The following is a 20,429-nucleotide window of genomic DNA, read 5'->3' as shown; positions in this document are numbered from 1 at the left end:
TAGGACCCCCACGGATACCAAAATCCACAGAAGCCCCGGTCCTCATCCGCGGGGGGGCCCTGGTCCGCATCTGCGTGTGGTCTTCCGCATCCGCGGGAGCCGCGGGCCGGGGGATGGGCAGTGCAGACGGTCGGCTGTTTATAAAATTTGTATACTATAGATATTGAATATATACATGTGCATATATATATCTGGGGGCAAAAATACTGTATATACTATTCATTGGAGACGCAAGGCACCATTTCCTCAGGACACTGCAGTCAGCTCTGCCATGTGACCCTCGTTTATATCAAGACTAGGACCCCATCCTGCTCTAGCAAAGCTGTCCAGGATGCGTCTGGATTTGTGCTTTTGGAGTCACATGGCCACAGATGGATTCAGACCATCCCGTGACTGTGACCGTGGTACCCAGGGCTGCGTGCTCCTGAAGATGGACCTACGTCACAGCCACCTTGACCCAAAGTGTCCAGCAGGTGTGAAGGAGTTTGAACTTTTCTGGGTGGCATCCGCGTTCTCAGTCTCCGTATCGACATTCCGTCTGCCCCCAGCATCAGAAGCCCGTCCTCTGAGGAGTCCCCGTGCTGAACAAGGCACGGCCTCAACCCCACTCTAGAGCAAAGCTGCCAGCTGCTCACCTCGCCAGGCTCCTTCGCAGCTGGCGCAGGGCACAGGCCTGGCGGAAAATCAGATTCGTGTCCCAAGTCTCAGTGGGAAGCTGGCGCCCAAGGCAAGGGGCCGTGCAGAAGCACTGCTGGAGAGGGGTCGGCAGCCGGCGCATCTGCTTTGGAAGGCATCCGGGGGGTGTGCTTTCAGGGGCCAGCCCAGGGTCCAGTGTCAAGGTGTGCGCAGCTCCCAGTGCTGTGTCCGTGCCCGGTGTTATGTGTACGGGCCCGATGCTGTGCCCTAACACGGCGCCCCAGCCTGGTTCCCCAGAGATCCCCCCGAGCGGCTCCATGTCCTCCTCATTCATTCCTTCTGGTTTACATCAGCCATAGTCAATGTCCTCCTCATTCATTCCTTCTGGTTTACATCAGCCACAGCCAATGTCCTCCTCATTCATTCCTTCTGGTTTACATCAGCCACAGTCCATGTCCTCCTCATTCATTCCTTCTGGTTTACATCAGCCACAGTCCATGTCCTCCTCATTCATTCCTTCTGGTTTACATCAGCCACAGTCAAGGTCCTCCTCATTCATTCCTTCTGGTTTACATCAGCCACAGTCAAGGTCCTCCTCATTCATTCCTTCTGGTTTACATCAGCCACAGTCAAGGTCCTCCTCATTCATTCCTTCTGGTTTACATCAGCCACAGTCAAGGTCCTCCTCATTCATTCCTTCTGGTTTACATCAGCCACAGTCCGTGTCCTCCTCATTCATTCCTTCTGGTTTACATCAGCCACAGTCCGTGTCCTCCTCATTCATTCCTTCTGGTTTACATCAGCCACAGTCCGTGTCCTCCTCATTCATTCCTTCTGGTTTACATCAGCCACAGTCCGTGTCCTCCTCATTCATTCCTTCTGGTTTACATCAACCACAGCCAGTGTCCTCCTCATTCATTCCTTCTGGTTTACATCAGCCACAGCCAGTGTCCTCCTCATTCATTCCTTCTGGTTTACATCAGCCACAGCCAGTGTCCTCCTCATTCATTCCTTCTGGTTTACATCAGCCACAGCCAGTGTCCTCCTCATTCATTCCTTCTGGTTTACATCAGCCACAGCCAGTGTCCTCCTCATTCATTCCTTCTGGTTTACATCAGCCACAGCCAGTGTCCTCCTCATTCATTCCTTCTGGTTTACAGCAGCCACAGCCAGTGTCCTCCTCATTCATTCCTTCTGGTTTACAGCAGCCACAGCCAGTGTCCTCCTCATTCATTCCTTCTGGTTTACAGCAGCCACAGTCAGTGTCCTCCTCATTCATTCCTTCTGGTTTACAGCAGCCACAGTCAATGTCCTCCTCATTCATTCCTTCTGGTTTACAGCAGCCACAGTCAATGTCCTCCTCATTCATTCCTTCTGGTTTACAGCAGCCACAGCCCATGTCCTCCTCATTCATTCCTTCTGGTTTACATCAGCCACAGCCCATGTCCTCCTCATTCATTCCTTCTGGTTTACATCAGCCACAGCCCATGTCCTCCTCATTCATTCCTTCTGGTTTACATCAGCCACAGCCCATGTCCTCCTCATTCATTCCTTCTGGTTTACATCAGCCACAGTCCACGTCCTCCTCATTCATTCCTTCTGGTTTACATCAGCCACAGTCCACGTCCTCCTCATTCATTCCTTCTGGTTTACATCAGCCACAGTCCACGTCCTCCTCATTCATTCCTTCTGGTTTACATCAGCCACAGTCCACGTCCTCCTCATTCATTCCTTCTGGTTTACATCAGCCACAGTCCATGTCCTCCTCATTCATTCCTTCTGGTTTACATCAGCCACAGTCCATGTCCTCCTCATTCATTCCTTCTGGTTTACATCAGCCACAGTCCATGTCCTCCTCATTCATTCCTTCTGGTTTACATCAGCCACAGTCCATGTCCTCCTCATTCATTCCTTCTGGTTTACATCAGCCACAGTCCATGTCCTCCTCATTCATTCCTTCTGGTTTACATCAGCCACAGTCCATGTCCTCCTCATTCATTCCTTCTGGTTTACATCAGCCACAGTCCATGTCCTCCTCATTCATTCCTTCTGGTTTACATCAGCCACAGTCCATGTCCTCCTCATTCATTCCTTCTGGTTTACATCAGCCACAGTCCATGTCCTCCTCATTCATTCCTTCTGGTTTACATCAGCCACAGTCAATGTCCTCCTCATTCATTCCTTCTGGTTTACATCAGCCACAGTCAAGGTCCTCCTCATTCATTCCTTCTGGTTTACATCAGCCACAGTCAAGGTCCTCCTCATTCATTCCTTCTGGTTTACAGCAGCCACAGTCAATGTCCTCCTCATTCATTCCTTCTGGTTTACATCAGCCACAGTCAAGGTCCTCCTCATTCATTCCTTCTGGTTTACATCAGCCACAGCCAATGTCCTCCTCATTCATTCCTTCTGGTTTACATCAGCCACAGTCCATGTCCTCCTCATTCATTCCTTCTGGTTTACATCAGCCACAGTCAGTGTCCTCCTCATTCATTCCTTCTGGTTTACATCAGCCACAGTCAGTGTCCTCCTCATTCATTCCTTCTGGTTTACATCAGCCACAGTCAATGTCCTCCTCATTCATTCCTTCTGGGTTACATCAGCCACAGCCAGGTTCGGAAGCTTGCAAGTGAGAACCCAGGCTGCTGTGATCATCTGGTCCACTCCCCTCAGCAGATGGGGTGTCAGCATCGAAGCTGGCAGGGTGGTTTTGACTGGGGTGGAGGCAGAGTGAGAGGGGGAGTGGATACCTTCACGTGGCTACGTGCCACGCCCTAAGCTACACCTGGGCACTGGGGACAGAAATGAGCATCAGAGACAGAGGTGCTATCAGTCACCCGGGGAACAACAAACGAGCACAGCAGATCACGACAGACCACGCCTGGCTTTAAGCAATTTCCCCGTAAGGCTGGCTGCTGCAGGGGACGGCTATGTTATTGTTTTGTAGACGGTAGCTGGGATGATAAGGGGAAAGATCTAGGGGAGAGGAAGCGATGGTGATGGGAGAAGGGAAGGTTCTTAAAAAGGGGAGGCAACTGGGAACCAGACCCAGGAGTTTGGACGTGACAGGTGTAGCTGGGAGTGTAGCTTGGGTGGAAAGATAAGCCTGCTCCTATCAGGTGGCTTCTGTTTGATTTCAACTTATTGGCCAGTTTATCACACCTTAAAAAACGTTTAAATGAGTCTACCTATTCCCCCTATTCCAAAGATACCCTCTTCGTCATTTATAGTTGTGTTTCTGGTGGCATTCCTCTCAAGAACTTTGCTCAAGAGTAAGTATATTCATAATAGGAGTCCCCATCCCCCAGAGGATTAACTTCAAGTCTTAGGAGAAGGTAATACTGTAACAGTCCCTGCTTCCTTCCACCATGCGTCCCCCCTGCCCTCCCCCAACCCCGAGGCTCCCCACGCCCTCCCCCATCACGGGTCCCCCCCACCCCGCGACTCCCCACGTGGTCCTCCACGTGGAGCTGCGTCTTGCTTTGCTTACCTTGCAAATGGATGAAGACACTTGGGAGAAAAAGGAGCCAGACTGGAAAGGAAAAAAAAAAAAACATTCCACCCAATTCTGAGTCTTTGTAAGGGTACGTATCTGCCTCCCACCCCCTCCCAGCCCTTTTCATGCATCTCACCAAGTGATTTCCAGGCTTCCACCAACAGTGAACACCACCAGCATCCACAGGTGCACAGAAACCTTTCCGTGAATATAAAGAACATCTCAAAGACCCTTTAGGAACAGCACCCAGATATGGGCAGTTGAAAAAAAAAAAAAAAGGTCTCTGCGCAGTGAGGGGAAACTTGGATTCCCGAAATCAAGTGGGAGCCTCAACGGACAAAACATTTTTAGAATCACTGCAGCACTGGGCTGGAATGAGAGCTGGACAATCTGGATTCAACCCAGTTTCCTTCACAGCACAAAGAAACCCCTTCGAAGCTATGAATATGCTACCAGCATCGTTGCTGAAGCCACCAAAGCCCGCGTCCCACACGCGTCTATCCCAGGAAGCTCTGCCCCGCGCTGTGCCAGCCCGCCGTGTTTGCTACAGAGGTCTCCCCGGGGCCTTCCCGTGGCTTTAGCAGTAGGGCCTGGGGTGCTCAGAGCTTCCCCCCAAATCCACCACGTGGGAACACGCTTGGTCAACTTGGCAAGACTTAAAAGAGAGAAAAACAAAACCAGGCAAGGCTGAACCCCAGACAACACTGGGGCAGAGGGAGGAAGGGATGGGCCAGCCCCTGGCTCTGTTCCAGCCCAGGATCAAGTTGGGATTAGAGGAAATGGCACCACGACCTTCTTTTGTGACTCATGCGTACAGCCAAACGCAGCGAGCAGCCTGTCTCGCTGCGTCTGCCTACCACGGGGACAGCAGTTCAATTCAATTATGTCACATCCGTTCACTGATGAAAGTGGCATCAATGGAAACACCTGGCCGGGGCTGGCACCGAGCAGACTTCAGTCAACGTTTCCAGACGTCTGTCTGCATCGTGCAGTGTCCGCTTACCCGTATCCTACCACCTTAGGTTCTGCTAACTACTCAAAGCTCATCCTTGAACTCAAACTCCCAGCAAACCAACCCCACTGACAGGAGAAAATCGATCCGCTTTGACTTTCTAAAACAGCCAGCCTGAAACACAGTAACACAAAGGAAACGTACTAAAAAGCATGCTCCCTTTATATCCTAATGGGGCAGCTGACCCTCCTGCCATGGCGACCCCGAAAGCGGCCCTCCCGCTGTTTTCTCCTGGAGAAAACACAGAGCTCCGTCTACACTCAGGGGTGTCAGCGTGGGCCCCAGAGGTGCCGACCAAGACGAAGAAAGCACACCCACCAAGTTCTCTATCAAAATAGAGCAATTTATTCAAGACACTGAATATGATCTGTTGATTCTCTCTTGAAACAAATGAGCTACGACGCACAAGGTGATTCTCTTTCTGGGAGCGCGTGAGGGTGAGGGGCGGGGGGAGAACGAAACGGGGACCGTGTGGATGGAACAGAATCTGGAAAACGCGGACAGGAGCACATCTGGCTGCACGTCTGACACAGACAATAAAAACCGTAGAAGCCAGAATTCACAACCTCAGTGAGCGGCGGAAGGAACGATTCTGCACTTGACAAGAAACACGATTAAAAAAAAAAAAAAAAGGTGGAACAAAAGGTTAAAAGAGAAAAATAACAAGGAACAAAAGCAGACCCTTATGTTTGACAAAGTGCACTTCACTTGGCTCCAAGATCTATTTTTAGAAAGACAAAACGAACGCCACGTTCTGGGTGTCATGCGGGGTCAGATGTGCCCCGTGGGGCGGCATCCCTTTCCCAGGTGTGCGCAGAATGAGTTCTCAGTCACTGCAAACCCAACGGAAAATTCCGGGGAGGACCGTTGTGTTACTCCTGCTTTCAAAATCAAGGTCCCATTTGGTCACCGAGACTGAAGCATTTACTTCCAAGTGTTAGACGCTGTCAACGACGTCCAACGGTAACACGAGCCACGGGGCACCGATGACAGGGGTGCGTCCGCTGAGCGCTGGCTGGCAGGGTGCAGCTGGTGGGCAGCGTCCACAGCTCAGGGACGGCTGCCGTCCTGCTGAGAGCGGGGATGGGTTTCCAGGGGCGCTGGCTGCCTCCTCGTTTTGCCTCCCTGGGGCCCCTGGGAGGCTCCTTCCCAGTGGCCGGCCGAGGACGCCAGGAATGCAGACAGTCTGCCTTCCTCAGCCTCAGGTCACTGCCAGGCCCAGGATCAAGGCCCCGTGTCAGTGGCCTCACAGCCCTTGGCTCCAACCCGGCAACTCCCAACTGGTTCAGATTTACCAAGAGGCTAAAGTCAACACTTGGAGACCCTGGGTATTGACTGTCCGGTGAGGATCGTTGCGTGAACCGACTGTCTTCACCCGTCAGCAGGCTTTGGCTTGTCAAACACAAACTGTGTCCTGACCCTGGACAGCTGATGTCTGTAGATGTGACACATTTTCATTGGGTGAGGGGGTCCAGATGGTGTTCGTCTAGATCCCCCCAAACTGCACCTCAAACCTAGTAACTTCTTGGTGGCAGGGAATTACCAGTGTACCCGGGGATGTCTGCCATCTTCACAGATGGCAGTGGAGACTCCGGAGAACTCTGATCTTCTTAAAGGCCAAGCGTTTAGGTAACAGATCCCAAATAAAATGCTCCACTCAGACATAAACAGAGCACTTGTTGGTCTTCTACAGACGGGGCTTGAATGACTCGCAGATCCATGGAGGCCCATTAATGATCCGAGAAAGATGAATGCACTCTGGCTTTTGGGGCTGGTTCGGGACAATCCAGGTTTTGCAGGAGGGCCTGGTCTGCTCTGCCCGTTAGCTTCTGGCTCCACGGACAGACACCAGCCTCTAAGTAACATCGGGCCTTGTTGCTGGAACACACACACGGCTGCACCCTGCCTGCCGCCAGCCCCCCGGGGCCCGGCCCCCTGCCCCATCCCGGCCTGTGCCTGCAGGAAGACGGATGAACCCAGAGGCCCTGTCTTCCGCTGCTTCCCCCGCTGCTAATTTAAAAGATGGGTCAGCGTCGGGTTATGACAACAAAAGTACAAAGGTCACCTGATCCAATGAAAGGAAACTCCTCTAGGAACACAAAGCCATGTTTAATTTTTTAAAAACAGTAAAAAGATTCATTATTACAAAAAGAAAACCTTTCTCCTCCTGTTGCAAGAGGAAGAAACTATGAAGAGGACAGAAATTATTAGTGACAGTCTACCTACGTAATTCACCTTCAGGACCGAAAACCTCTCTCCCTGTTCGTTTTTGTCGTTATTAGACCCAGTGAGATCCTGGAGCCTCTCCCGTCAGCTGTGCGAGGACCGGCCGAGGTGCGCTTGGTGGGGGGCCCACAGGTGGCCCCGCGGCCCAAATGGTGCCAGGCGGCATCCTGCTGAGTGGACGGCTGTGACGGCCCCTTCAATGCCGCTGGTCCTGGGAACGCTTCTTGGGTCCGAAGGCACGATTCTCCAGGTCTCTCCTGCTGGCTACTATACGGTCAACACACCCTGAAAAATGCCAAGGTCGTCTTCGAGCTGGAAGGGCCCAGATTTTCCTCTCTGGCCGTAGAACAGTCCCAACGCTGACCCCAGGCCTGGCCCCTTCCCACCCAGAGTCCTCACTGCCTCTCGTGAAGCTGAAAGAGAAAAAGCTACCTCAGACCCTGCCTGTGTCTTCCTAAACTTTATTCTTTTTAAAATATGAATCACACAAAGCTCTCTATGTCTGATGGCCATTTTAGGATTTTAAAATTGTTTTAACATAAAAATATTTTTTTTTTCTCCAAAAATACTCTGGGCTCTTTCTAAGTCACTTTTTTTTTTTTCTCCTGTAAAAAGTCCCCCTGCCCTGCCTTCTTACATAAAGCACTTAGTATGCGCCAAAAGTGCCCTTGAGACCTAAGATGGGAAGCGACTATGAGGAAGGGGCGGAGAGAGTGCGCGAGGGGGAGAGGGGGAGGGGGGGAGGGAGGGAGGGAGGGAGGGCAGGGCGTGAAAGCCCCGCCTGTCAGAGACTCTGTGAGGGGGTGATGCCAACCAAGACCACGAAGGAAGGAGAGGTGGAGGGGGCAGGCGACACCAGCAAAGAAGCAACACACCCAAAACAGTTTCCAACCTCAGACCCGAGGCCCCCAGACGACAGGATTCCAGCCCATAGAAAAACCACGGGACAAAGAGTCTAGAAAATAGAAAGTGTTGGGATTACAAAGTAGCCCATTTCATCCGTACAAACTGGTCTTTGAACATCCTTGTGAGAGTAACTGTAGTGTCCAAATTTTTAGGAAAAAAAAAAAAAACCCACCATGTGAGGAGTTCCCCACCCCCCTTTTGGTTTATCACAGCATTTTTTTTCTTTTTCTTTTTGGCACAGTTTTTTTTCTTTTTTTTTTTCTTTTCCTCTCAGCCATCAGAGCCTGTTCTGGATGGAAACCAAACCATGCACCGTCTAGCTGGTGGCTTCGTGCTTCCCAGACTGAATGTTCCAGGTGGAAACCATTCTTTCCCCCCTTTGATATGACTGTGTGTATGTTTTTGTTTTAAACTTCTTGATAAAGATTACAAAAAAATAGAGACTCCTGTGGCCAGGGATGAGCTGATTTCAAAGTACACTCTAAGGTCAAGTTCGTGCAGTTTTGGAGCTGACAGAATTGTGTTTGAATAGTGCTACAACCCCACACATTCACTGCTGGTCCGTTAGAATTCTCTTCTTGTTTCTAAAATATTTCATGTTTACTTTCGCAGATCTAAGACACACACCTGGAAGGAAAGAGAAAGCGCCTGTTATCTTGAGACACGACACAAGATGCCTTTAGAGCAGAGGCTGGCAAACGGCCCATGGACCAAATCCAGCCTGCCACCCACTTTTTACAAAGTTTTATTGGTACACAGTAGAGAGGGTTCAGAGCATCTCTAACGACAGGCTGACGTCTGAGCACCTGACCAACCAACCCCAGGCAAACAGGACAGAGGGCAAGAGCCAGGTCAAGGGCTATGCTAGGAACTAATGGGGTGGCCACAGCCATCGGCGGGTGTCACGGACCAGACCCCGACATGGCGGGGCAGAGGGCAAGTCACGCCTGAGCACACATTTGGGGGCCGGGCTGACATGCCAGCCAGCCCACTGCCACCTGCCCTACAGCTCATGGCAATTCCAAGTGCAGGCATGAATCCAAAAGCTAGACATCTTAGGCGATCAACATAGGGCCACTGGGACCCCGGAGACCCGTGGAATGCAAAGTCGGGCCTTTATCACCAGAGGGCCCAGCAGGCTGGGAGCCAAGACAGGACCAGGTTTCTCAGCCTCGGCACCTGCGATACTTGGGGCCAGTCACTTCTCTCCTGTGGGCATCCCGTCCACTGCAGGAGGTTCAGCAGCAGCCCTGGCCTCCACTCACCAGATGCCAGTAGCCCCCCGACCAAAGCGGCGGCAACCAAAATGCCTCCAGACATTGCAGATGCCCTCCAGGGGCAGGATCACCCCGGTTGAGGACCACCAATTTCACCGAGAAAACGTCATTCAGGAAGCAAGAGAGACAGCTGCTCCCAGAGGCGGTGCCAGCCCAGAAGTTTCCTTCACCCACACACACTGGCTGCGGCCCTCGGAGGCCCACCACAGCGCTGGAAGCCCCCGCGGGTATCAGGGGTCTGACTTCTCGTGTCTCCACCGCCGCGCCCTCCGCCCCCCAGGAAACTACGGGTGCTGCTTACGGAGCCGTCCGATGCGCTGGCGCCCACTTTGTCCCCTCGGGCGTTCCAGCACACCTCGAAGATGCCGCCGGTGCCTCGGTAGCTGTGGACGAGACTTCCGCTCTGCAAAGCAAAGCCGCCATCACTCGCGATGCAGAGCGCCGACGTGGACCCCCAGGGTGTCAGTACAGAAACTTTCAAACATAGAAGCTAACGGAATTTTCAGTGGCCGTAACGCGCCTCTCAGACCTGCTGCCACGGGGGGCATAGCTGACCTATGGCAGCCCGCGGAGTCGGCCTAAACGTGTTTCAGCCGAGGTCACGCCTCCCAGGGGTCATTCCCAGGGGCCAACGACTGAGGGCGGCAGGGGGACTGAGGCAGCCAGGGAAGGAGCAAGTCAACAAGATCATACGTGTTTTTATATTTAGAGAAGGCGTCCATCTCACTGATGATTAAAGAGACCCTCAACATGTCTCAAAGAGTTCTGTGATTTATAAAAAAAATAAATAAAGGGGTAAAATGATTTGATGACTTGCTGACAGCAGGAGTTATGTAACTGATGATGTCATTTTAGAAATCCATCCATCACTATTTCCCGTGAGAGTTCCATGAATAGACTGCTACACGTTGATGTCTGCTTTCCGGGTGGCCTATCTGGGGCTGTGAGGCTGGGCTCAGCACCAGGCTGGTTTCACATAAGGGCCGCCATCACCTCTTGCTCACCGGGAAGACATGACCACATGAGGCGGCCCCTGGGAAGCCTGAGGTCTCAGTGGACCACCCGCAGGCCCACGCCACTTAACATGGCTCCCGTACCACCTCCCTGCACCAACCACAAGGGGGCGTGCGCTTGAGAAAGTGCATTCATCTGAACGCCACCCAGGCCTAAAGGAATCACCAAGGAGCGTGGGAATCAAGCAGGAGGGGAGGGCCTTCCCTGGTGGTCCAGTGGTTAGGACTCTGCGCTTCCACTGCAGGGGGCACGAGTTCAATCCCTGGTCGGGGAACTAAGATCCCGTGTGCTGCACGGGGCGGCCAAAAAATACAAAAACAAAAGACAAAACGAAACAAAAAAACCCCCCCAAAAAACCAGGAGAGGAGAGGCCACTTCATCCATCCTGAGGCCACACAGAATGGATCGCTGGCTGTCTGCACTGATTCCTCCCATAGCACATTTCTCTCTTCCACTAGCAGGAGACCCAAGAGCCCAGTATACTCAAATACCATCTCCTTTTACTTCTGTGACAGTGTAACCAACAGTGACATTCCCGCTGCTACCCAAACATAAAACACTTCCCTTCAAAAAATCAAAATGCCATGACAACAGCCAACGAATAGTCCTCATGGCCCTTGATCTGTTCCCTGAAGAAGCTACAGGAGCTGGTGTGGAGCAGAGGCGGTCGGGGCTGGCCTCATCCCGGACGGCCGTTCCCCCTGGAAAGCTTGGATGGAAGGACACTTCCGACCTAGACCTTAGTACCCACAGGGCAGCGTCTCAGGTGGGAAGATGACTGGGTTATGATTTTCCAGGGTGACTCCTCGTGCCCAAGAGAAGGAAGTGGCAGGTGGAAGGCATACCTGCCAAGGACTCAGAAAAAGTAACGAGTCGATGGGCGTCCCTGGCGGGGAAGACCGCCCGCCCACACGGAGCACAGGGCAGAGGGCACTGGGTCTGGGCTCCACGCGGGGACCTGGGGTTTGTGTCAAGGCTCCGCGTCTGAGGTCAGGCATTCCTGAGCACGCATCCATTCCCTGATTGCCGTTCCGGGCGTGGACCACCGAAAACATGACTACGGGGGCGCTCCCTCTGGAGAGGACTGGGCGGTGGGAATCGGGGGTTACCTGCGTGTTCCAGATGTGCACACACTTGTCAAAGGAGCCGCTGGCCAAGTGCTTCCCGTCGGGGCTGAAGGCTACACTGTAGACCGGCTCCTGGTGTTTGGTGAGTGTGTGGATGCAAACGCCCCGCTCCACGTCCCACAGTCGAACTGTAGAATCGAACGAAGCACTGCAGAGACGGGAGAGAAAACGTCACCACAGCACACGCGGCTTCCCGACTGCTTCCCTAAGACGCGGCACGGACAGCGGGCGCTGCTTTCCTTTCCTGGCTCTTACGTTTCGAGAGACAACAAGCGGGTACACTCTTCCTCTTCTAAAACGTGAACCAGATATACTGAAAACAAAGCCACGGTCGTAAAACAGATCTTCTCCTTCTTTTTTTGGGTGCTGTTATGAGGGAAACAAATTGACATCCACACTCATTTGTCTGTGCGTTTTTCTAAGATATGAATGATATGTACTTTTGTATTCACTACATTTTCTAAAGTGCTCCCACAACTTACAACACAACATCTATCGTTGCCAACTAAAATAATGCTGAGAGCCGTATTTGGGGAAATAGCAAACTGAGCGAATACAGAATTAAAATAAAATATAATCGCATCCAAATACGCAATCGCACTGCTGGGAGCTGCAAATTTTAGTAATTTCCAAATTTGAAAGAAGAGTACACAGCACAAAGATGCTTTAGCCGGCATTCCTTCTCTCTGCAGGGACTCACAGGCAGCAGCGTGTCCCTGTACGCTTGTTAACTACAAGGACCGCTTACGCTCGTTAATGGGAACCACGCGATACAAAGCACCTTCCAAGTTATAAAAAAAAGGAGAAAAGATAGCGTTCTGTATCCTAGACATTTAAGTGGATTTCAGGACAATTACTTGAAATAAGAGAGTAATGGCCTTGGTGTTTTTCTGGATCGGCCTTTCAGCTGATGTGGGACTTCAGTCCAGTGTTTTCTAAGAGATGGCCTGGGGTCGGTCCTTTAAGTAACAAGAGTCCTTGCTGCCTGGCGAGGCCGCCCGCCCCACGGCTACACAGCAAAGACGGAGGGCTCTCCCTCATTTATAGGAGGGCCGTGCCACCTGCCACTTCCCCCCACAACCCTGCTCTCGGCAGCTATACAGAACAAACCCACTGCTGCTTCCTGGCAGGGAAACATTCCTTCCAAGCCTGGTCTTTCCCAGGCTAAACAAACACCCACGCTTTGTTGGCTCATGGTCTCCGGACCCCTAAGTAATCCGGAAATTCAGCCTCAGGATCTCTTTAGTTCGTTCTTCTAAAGGTTCGTGTTAGAATATCACACTGGGATTGGAACATTATATCCTGCATGGGGTCCGATGACAAGTCTGCTGACCACAGCCTAGCTGATGTAGTTCTGCGGAGGCCACTGTGGTGACGTATAACCACTCTTCTCAATTCTGGCATCTGACTGACTAGCCGCTCCTCTGCCGCCAATGCTGGTGTCTTAGGGGGTTCACTTAGGTCAGATCTGGCTGCGGCTGGGGAGACGTTATCACCATTCAGCATTCTCACCACCTGCAGCTCCAAGTTGAACCAAGCACACCAAGCCCAAGGTCCAAGCTGAATTGTTTCCTTTCTCCATCAGGAAAGCAAAGTGCCGGGAGCCTGGACATATACTGATTCCTCCCACCAGCCTCATGGTTAAGACCGTCCTTACCTCAAGTTAGCCGTCACGTGATAATTTGTATCTTGGGGCCCTTTCAAAATCAGCCGCCTCTCCATTTACTTTGGAAGGGCGTAAACACATTTGGAAGACAACTTGGCAATATTTTCTGGGCTCCCTGGATATGAGTAACTTTTACCGGCCATGTTGCTGGCTCAGCCGCAGTGAGCAAGGTTGCTTTCAGGAACCGAGACCGGGCTGAGGGCTGTCTTCCCTTTACCTTGCTAGCATGATGTTGGAGTTTGGGTTGCTGGTGGCTGGCCCGGTGGGACTCCACTTTATGGTATATATCTCTTTGCTGTGAGCTTGAAGGTCATGGACACACGTATCCTGCTTCATACTCCAGATCTAGAGAACACGTTGGGAACAAGGTGAGCAACGGCTGCTTCTCCCACCGGGGGAGGTTCACCACCATCCATCCCTGCTGGGAGCGTTCCTTAGGTTCCTGCCTTTGGGAAGCTCACGCCCAGTGCGGTGGGCAGCCGGCAAACTGGCCAGCAGAGGGGCCGGCCGAACACCAGGGGGCGCCCATGAGAAAGGCCGCGGGAAGGGAAGGCTGCTCGCTCGGCAGGACCCTTGACTGATAAGCAGGAGGTCACTGCAGGACAGTGGCCTGTCATCTGCAAAGAGGGAAGGCGACAGAGGTGGGAACAGTGCTCGCAACAGAACAGCCAGCTGGAGGAGCAGTGAATGCTAAGACCAGCATTGAGTACAGGGGGTCGTCTGGGGTCAAACGGCCCGGCCTTTTAGAATGCTTTACCTTTAACGTCATGTCATCAGAGCAGGATGCTAGCAACATCCCAGAAGGATCCCATTTGATGGCATTGACCTCATTCTGAAAGAGAGCAAAGGGTTTCAAAAAGAAGGGCAGGCCTGGGAGTAGTAACATAGCCTTCCAGCAGGGGGAAGGAGCGCGCTGTCCTCTGCAGAAAGCCTACCTGCATCCCCCCTGGATAGAAAAGAACACGCCCCAGAGCGCGTGCATATTCCCCTTTGCCTCACCCCGCCGGCCTTGCTCATTTATACAAAACGCACGGCCATATGCCACACATAACCAGCCACCCTCATCTTATTTCTCTAAGGGAAAAAAAAAAAAAAATCACCAGTAGGAAGGAAGCCAAATGAATTTACACAGAGTAAGGGCAGCACGTAAAACCAGGAAGACCAGTAAGTTATTTTAAAGCTGATTGGATAAGTCATTTTCCTGCTCACTCTTAATACAGCAGCTACCCGCTCTGTCTAAATCTGTCAGGACATCTCTCTTTCGGTGCTGAGTGGAGGGGGAGGAAACGTAAAGAAGCAAGGTCACCAGAGGGGTAACCCAGGCCCAAGACGATGTGACCTGAACACACACACGCAGACGAGCACAGGTTACTTGGCTATTTCCAGAGCAAACAGCCAAGTAAACAGAATGCTGTAACTCGGCACGTATGGAAAGCTCTGGCAGGCAGGCCAGTGTGCGATGTGGACCGGGGGCAGGCGCAGAAAGGAACAAGGCTGCAGGCAGCCTTCCGGTTCTGGGGGCCAGGGGACCTCGAGGCTAAATCCTGGAGGACGAAGGCAAATGCTCCCGTGGGCCAGGGAGCCGCCTGAAGCTGAGTGGAGGCGGGGAATGATGTGCCCGGCGGGGTGGGCCGGGGAGAGATGGCGGGAGCCAGCCGCGGGTCTCGGGCCTCCCGTTTCTAGTAGGGGGACCGTGGCGCCCCGTCCCGTTCTCTCATGCCTGTTGCTCCAGCCTAACAATTAACTCATTTCACACTCATAATTAACTTCCCAATTAATCCCACGCTGCTAAGTGCTCTGGTTTGGATGATAAATTGTAACGGTCACGCTACTTGCTAAGGGCACTGAGTGTTGAACGGTGCGAGACAGGGAGGGATAAGTGCGTCTGTGTTCCATGTGGTACCCGTGGTGGAAGGCCCAGAAAAAAGGGAGGCATTGGAGCCTGCAGTACAAGGAGCAGGCCTGTGGGTGAGCCAGGGAGGTCGAGAAGGTCGGACCGAGTGTGTGTGCACAGGCAAGCGGACCCAGGAGGACACCAAGAGAAGCAGTGCCTGGTGAGAGGTGCGGAGCAGGGACAAGGGCAGCGTGGGTGGCTCTGAGTGTAACTGCTGAGAACAGAACCCGAGGGTGCATCTCCAAGGGCCTGCCTGCAAGAGGGAGCTGGTGCCCACTGACTGTCCCCAGTCGAACCCCCTCCCACCTTCCAGGGTGAAAGTGGACTTTCCTCTCCCTCCCTCTGCAGCCCAAGTCACAATTCCCAGAAAGCATCCAGGAACGGTTCACAGGGTCTCGGGAAGAAATCAGCTCGACTACATTTAGCTCATAGCTTGTGTGCAATGATGGGTTGCAATGAGACCCGTTTAAAGAGCCAGGTGGTGCGACGGCACGAAAGTCCCAAACGGGGCAGCTGGAAAGTCACAAAGATTTCCTAGTAAAAGCTCGGGGACAGTCTAGGAGTAGAGGAGAAATAAGTTTAGGTCAGAAAAATTAAAAAAGAAGGGTCTGTTTATAGCCACGACAAGATGTTAACAGGACAATTGCTCCCTGGGCTCTGAAAGAACCTTCTTTTGGAAGCAGGGACCTGTAGGGACAGAAGCTGGAAAAAGTGGGTACTAAGCAAATGGGCAAGTGCCAAGGACAATGCAGTTTATGTCAGGTAAGTTAGTGGCAAGGGATGCTGTGAGTCAAAGGTGGGGAGCAGTGCAGGTGTGAGGTGCTCAAAGCCAACAGGTCCTCCAGGAGGACCAGGGTAGAGGCGGGGGTGTTGCACACGAGAGGGACCTGCCAGGGGAAGGCTGTGAAGAGCCTCATGGGCTATGCTGGGGAATCTGATGATACATCCAAAGAGGACAAAAATGCTAATTTGAAAAGACACACGCACCCCAATGTTCACAGCAGCGTTACTTACAATAGCCAAGACATGGAAGCAACCTAAGTGTCCATCAATCATCAATAGATGAATGGATAAAGAAGATGTGGCACACACACACACACACACACACACACACACACACACAATACTACTCGGACAAGAAAAGAATGAAATTCTGCCACTGGCAACAACATGAACTTGGAGGGTATTATGCTTAGTAAACTAAGTCAGACAAATATCGTATGCTATCACTTATATGTGGAATCTAAAAAAATACAACAAACTAGTGAATATAAGAAAAAAGAAGCAGACGCACAGATACAGAGAACAAGGTAACGGTTGTTGCTGGGGCGAGGGAAGGGGGAGCGGGACAAGACAGGGGGAGGGGATTAAGAGGTACAGACTATTATGTATAAAATAAATAAGCTACAAGGATATATTGTACAGTACAGGGAATATACCCAATATTTTATAATAACTATAAATAGATTATAATCTTTAAAAATTTGAATTGCTATGTTGTACACCTGAAACTTACATAATATTGTAAATCAACTATACCTCGATAAAAAAATTAATTAATTAAAAAAAGGAATTCAGTGAGAAGTCAGGTGGTGTCTGAGTTTCTTGGATTGAATGTTGATGTTTTCCACCAAATTTAGGAAAATTTGGCAAAATCATTGTTTCAAATAATTTTTCTGTTCCATTCTCTTTTCTTCTCTCTCCATTACACATATATGCTAGAGTGCTTCATACTGTCTCGTAGGTCACTAAGCCTCTATTCATTTGTTCAATCGTTTACCAATTCTTCAAATTGGCTAGTTTCTATGATCTCTCTTCAGGTTTACTAACCTTATTTCTGCAATCTCTCCACCATCCATTAACATTTTCACTTCAGACACTCTACCTCTCAATTCTGAGATTTCCACTTGACTGTTTTAAGAACAGTTTTCCTTCCTCTGCTGCCCTTCCCCATCTGTTCACTCATTACAAACAGCCTTTCCTTTATGTCCTCATATAGTCTAATAATAGCTACTTTAAAGTCTTTCCTGCAAAATCCAATATCTGGCTCATCTCAGGCCACTTTTTTTTTTACACTGCCTGCCCAGATGGGATACCTGGGTTAGCCGATCACCTGAGATGGCTACAACAGCCCCAGGAGCAATGGGCCCCAGCTGGATACCTGGGTTAGCCGATCACCTGAGATGGCTACAACAGCCCCAGGAGCAATGGGCCCCAGCTGGATACCTGGGTTAGCCGATCACCTGAGACGGCTACAACAGCCCCAGGAGCAATGGGCCCCAGATGGATACCTGGGTTAGCCCATCACCTGAGATGGCTACAACAGCCCCAGGAGCAATGGGCTGCAGAGAACCGGTCTGCAGTCACGGTGCCCTTTAACCCCCGGCACAGAGCAGCCGCTCCCGCCTCCCGGTGCCTGTGCGTGAACCTCAGCCCGCAGTCGGAAGTCGCACTCACCGTGTGCCCCTGGAACGTCTTGACCGGGCGGTCAGAGCCGAGTCTGCAGACGTGGATGCACATGTCTGTGCTACAGGAGGCGAAGGCAGTGTTGTTCTGCCAATCCACGTCGAGGGCAGGGGCTGTGGAGCAGCACATGGTCAGGGGGGGACACGCGCAATCAGCAGCTGTGCACACAGCTCAGGAGGCTTGGCAGAAGTAACAGCACAGCCACGAGGCCTAAGGACAAGGTAAAGCCGCACGCCCAGTGTGAACTCAGCCTCCGTCCCTCGCAGACCGTGAAGTCTGTCCTTCACATCTGCAGGGATGACCAGAGGCCTGCAGAGAGAGACCCCGCGACGCCGCAGGTGCCAGAAGCACACAGCCGCCTGCTCCCCCGGCGCAGGTGAGACAGGGCAGGCGAGAAGCACGCCGCCTACTCCCCCGGCGCAGGTGAGACAGGGCAGGGGAGAAGCACGCCGCCTACTCCGGCACCTAGCCGCTCCCAGGAATATCACTGTGCTGGGCTGACTGGATACAGAGGAGAGGAAAAAGATTTCACACCCTCTGTTCAAGGTATCCGCACTGAGAAAATCTCCCACAGGGAATTCCCCGGTGGTCCAGCGGTTAGGACTCTGTGCTCTCACTGCCGAGGGCCCAGGTTCGATCCCTGGCCGGGGAACTGAAATCCCACAGGCCACGTGCCGCGGCCCAAAAAAGTCCCCCACCACACAATTAATGCATTCCACCAACTGGAGGATGCTTACCGTTGACAAGAACCCCTGAGGGGACACAAGTGATCTTATGATGAACACTGCCTCTGGCTCCTGAGCCTTTCTCAGGGGCAAGTGGCTCCAAGACCTCTGTGAGGTTGCGGGGATGGTGACGGCCCTCTTCCCTTCTCCCAACCTCCCCGGGAGACTACTCGGCATCTTTGTTCTCTCCACACACTTCCTTGCTTCTGGGCAAACAGAGGGTTAAGTCCTGCAAGCCCCTGGTGAGATCTTCATCGACAGGTCGGTCCCTAACCGTGTCCCACGTGTGTTCCTTACAGGCAGGTCAGCACTGAATTGGGAGAAGAATCCAGCTTCCTCAGGATACGCTAACTCGGACTGCCCCCTCCCGTGCTCAGCCTTCAGGTAAGAGGTGCGCCCGTGCACACGCGCCAGCCTTCCACAGCTGCAGGGCTGGATCCCCTTAGCTCCCCTGTCCAGCTCTGTCCCCACACAGAGGCTACGGGTGGGAGGATCTGGCCGGGACGCAGCACTGGCTTTTTCAACAACCCAGGCGCGCATCTCTGTGCGCCACCCCCCCTGCGGAGCGGTTCAGCACGGGCCCCCGGTTTCTGCTGCATTTCCCACGCGTGCCCAGTGGAACAAAGGAACCGGATCCATTTGGTCAGAAGCATGTTCCTGGGAGCCAGAGAGCAAAGAGCAAAGCCGCAGCTGCTCCTGTTTACGACACTACACGAGCCAAATCATGAACTCCTGGGCCAGCCTCTGCAGTGGGGTGTGCAATTAAGACGCCTGGAAGAGCGACAATCTGGTGGGCGTTTCATGGGATGGTGACCAGCACCTGGCTGTAAGAATTAACGTGCGCTGAGCCCCTGCCATCTCAACAGAGCATGCTGTGTACTCAGGTGTCTGGCCCCATTCTGCGTTGATGGTGCTGCCAGGACCCTGCCCTCCCCCCAGGAGCTCACCATCCAGTGTGGGCGGGGACAGGTAACAGGGCTAAGCTATTCTGGGGGTCTGCGTGGCCTCCCTGCCCACACTTGACCAATGATGTTTGACCGTCAGCAGCACTCTAGGTGCAGCCAAGCATTACTTCGCTTTTTAAAAAAAAAAAAACCTTTAATTTTGAAATGCTCACAGAATCGCAGGACGCTGCGAAGATGTAACAGAGAGGCCCCACGTTGTACCCTTCCCCCACTGGTGGCACTTTATGCCCCTACAGTACAACGCCCAGACCCAGAAGGTGAATGGGCGCCAAGTGTGCAGTGCTGCACTGCTTGATCACACGCGCAGGCCTGTGTAACGACCACCGCAGTCGAGATCCAGAACCCTGTTCCATCACCACGAGGACCTCCTTGTGCCACGTCATCAGCACACCACGCCCTCCCTGGACCACCCCTAAACTCTGGCTCCACATCTAAAATTTCATCGTTTTGAGAATGTTACGTAAATGGCATCATCCAGCATGTGACCCTTGGAGACTGGCTTTTTCCACGCAGCAGAACCCCCTTGAGAACCTATCCAAGCCGTCATGTGTTATCGATAGTCTATTGGTAACCTGTTCCTTGTCACTGCTGAGCGGTGGAACACCGTTAGGCTCTGAGCTAACACTTCCTGCTGATGGTGAACAGCTGACGCCCCCCACCAGGCCTTCATGACGAACACCTACGGGGCGAGGCAGTTTCACAGATCTACCCACCAAATGCTAAGGAAAGGTGCCCCTACCGCTCTCCCTGCCTGTGTTTCATCCTGAAAAACAGCACCCTTTCTTTTCTTCCATCTTGGACAGTCTCTACCACACCACTTGACACTACAAAGAAAGAGCAAATAACACACGGAGCTTCCTGACCCAGCAATGGGATGTGCGTCGACCTCATGGGCAGCAAAACCGCAGGTGAGAAGCTCTCTCAGGACACAAGAGACATGTGGTCTGTGGGATGGAAAGCCATTCCATGGACCTTGGGAATGCTCTGGGAATATTATATTCCGCTGGAAGACCTGGTAC

At 52.4% G+C, this 20,429-nt stretch overlaps 1 protein-coding gene across 6 annotated transcripts in view; it reads right to left on the bottom strand.

Annotated features, from left to right (window-relative positions):
- Positions 1-5,466: 5,466 nt before the first annotated feature.
- TBL1X (transducin beta like 1 X-linked) overlaps positions 5,467-20,429 on the bottom strand; it is a 236,742-nt gene continuing 221,779 nt past the window's right edge. For 4 of the 6 annotated variants that reach the window (XM_082375729.1, XM_082375728.1, XM_082375732.1 and 1 more), the window contains 7 exons: positions 17,712-17,833; positions 14,118-14,192; positions 13,578-13,705; positions 11,950-12,060; positions 11,677-11,842; positions 9,855-9,956; positions 5,467-8,903 (listed from right to left, as the gene is read on the bottom strand). In XM_082375729.1, coding sequence (XP_082231855.1) covers positions 8,877-8,903; positions 9,855-9,956; positions 11,677-11,842; positions 11,950-12,060; positions 13,578-13,705; positions 14,118-14,192; positions 17,712-17,833 — 731 coding nt within the window. In that variant the 3' untranslated portion in view covers positions 5,467-8,876. The remainder of the gene's footprint in view (positions 8,904-9,854; positions 9,957-11,676; positions 11,843-11,949; positions 12,061-13,577; positions 13,706-14,117; positions 14,193-17,711; positions 17,834-20,429) is intronic. The other 2 variants (XM_082375730.1, XM_082375731.1) reach the window with 2 other exon arrangements.

This window comes from Balaenoptera borealis (genome assembly GCF_965194805.1).
Source record: "Balaenoptera borealis genome assembly, chromosome: X".
Taxonomy (NCBI): domain Eukaryota; kingdom Metazoa; phylum Chordata; class Mammalia; order Artiodactyla; family Balaenopteridae; genus Balaenoptera; species Balaenoptera borealis.
This window is presented reverse-complemented; position numbering and strand designations above follow the sequence as displayed.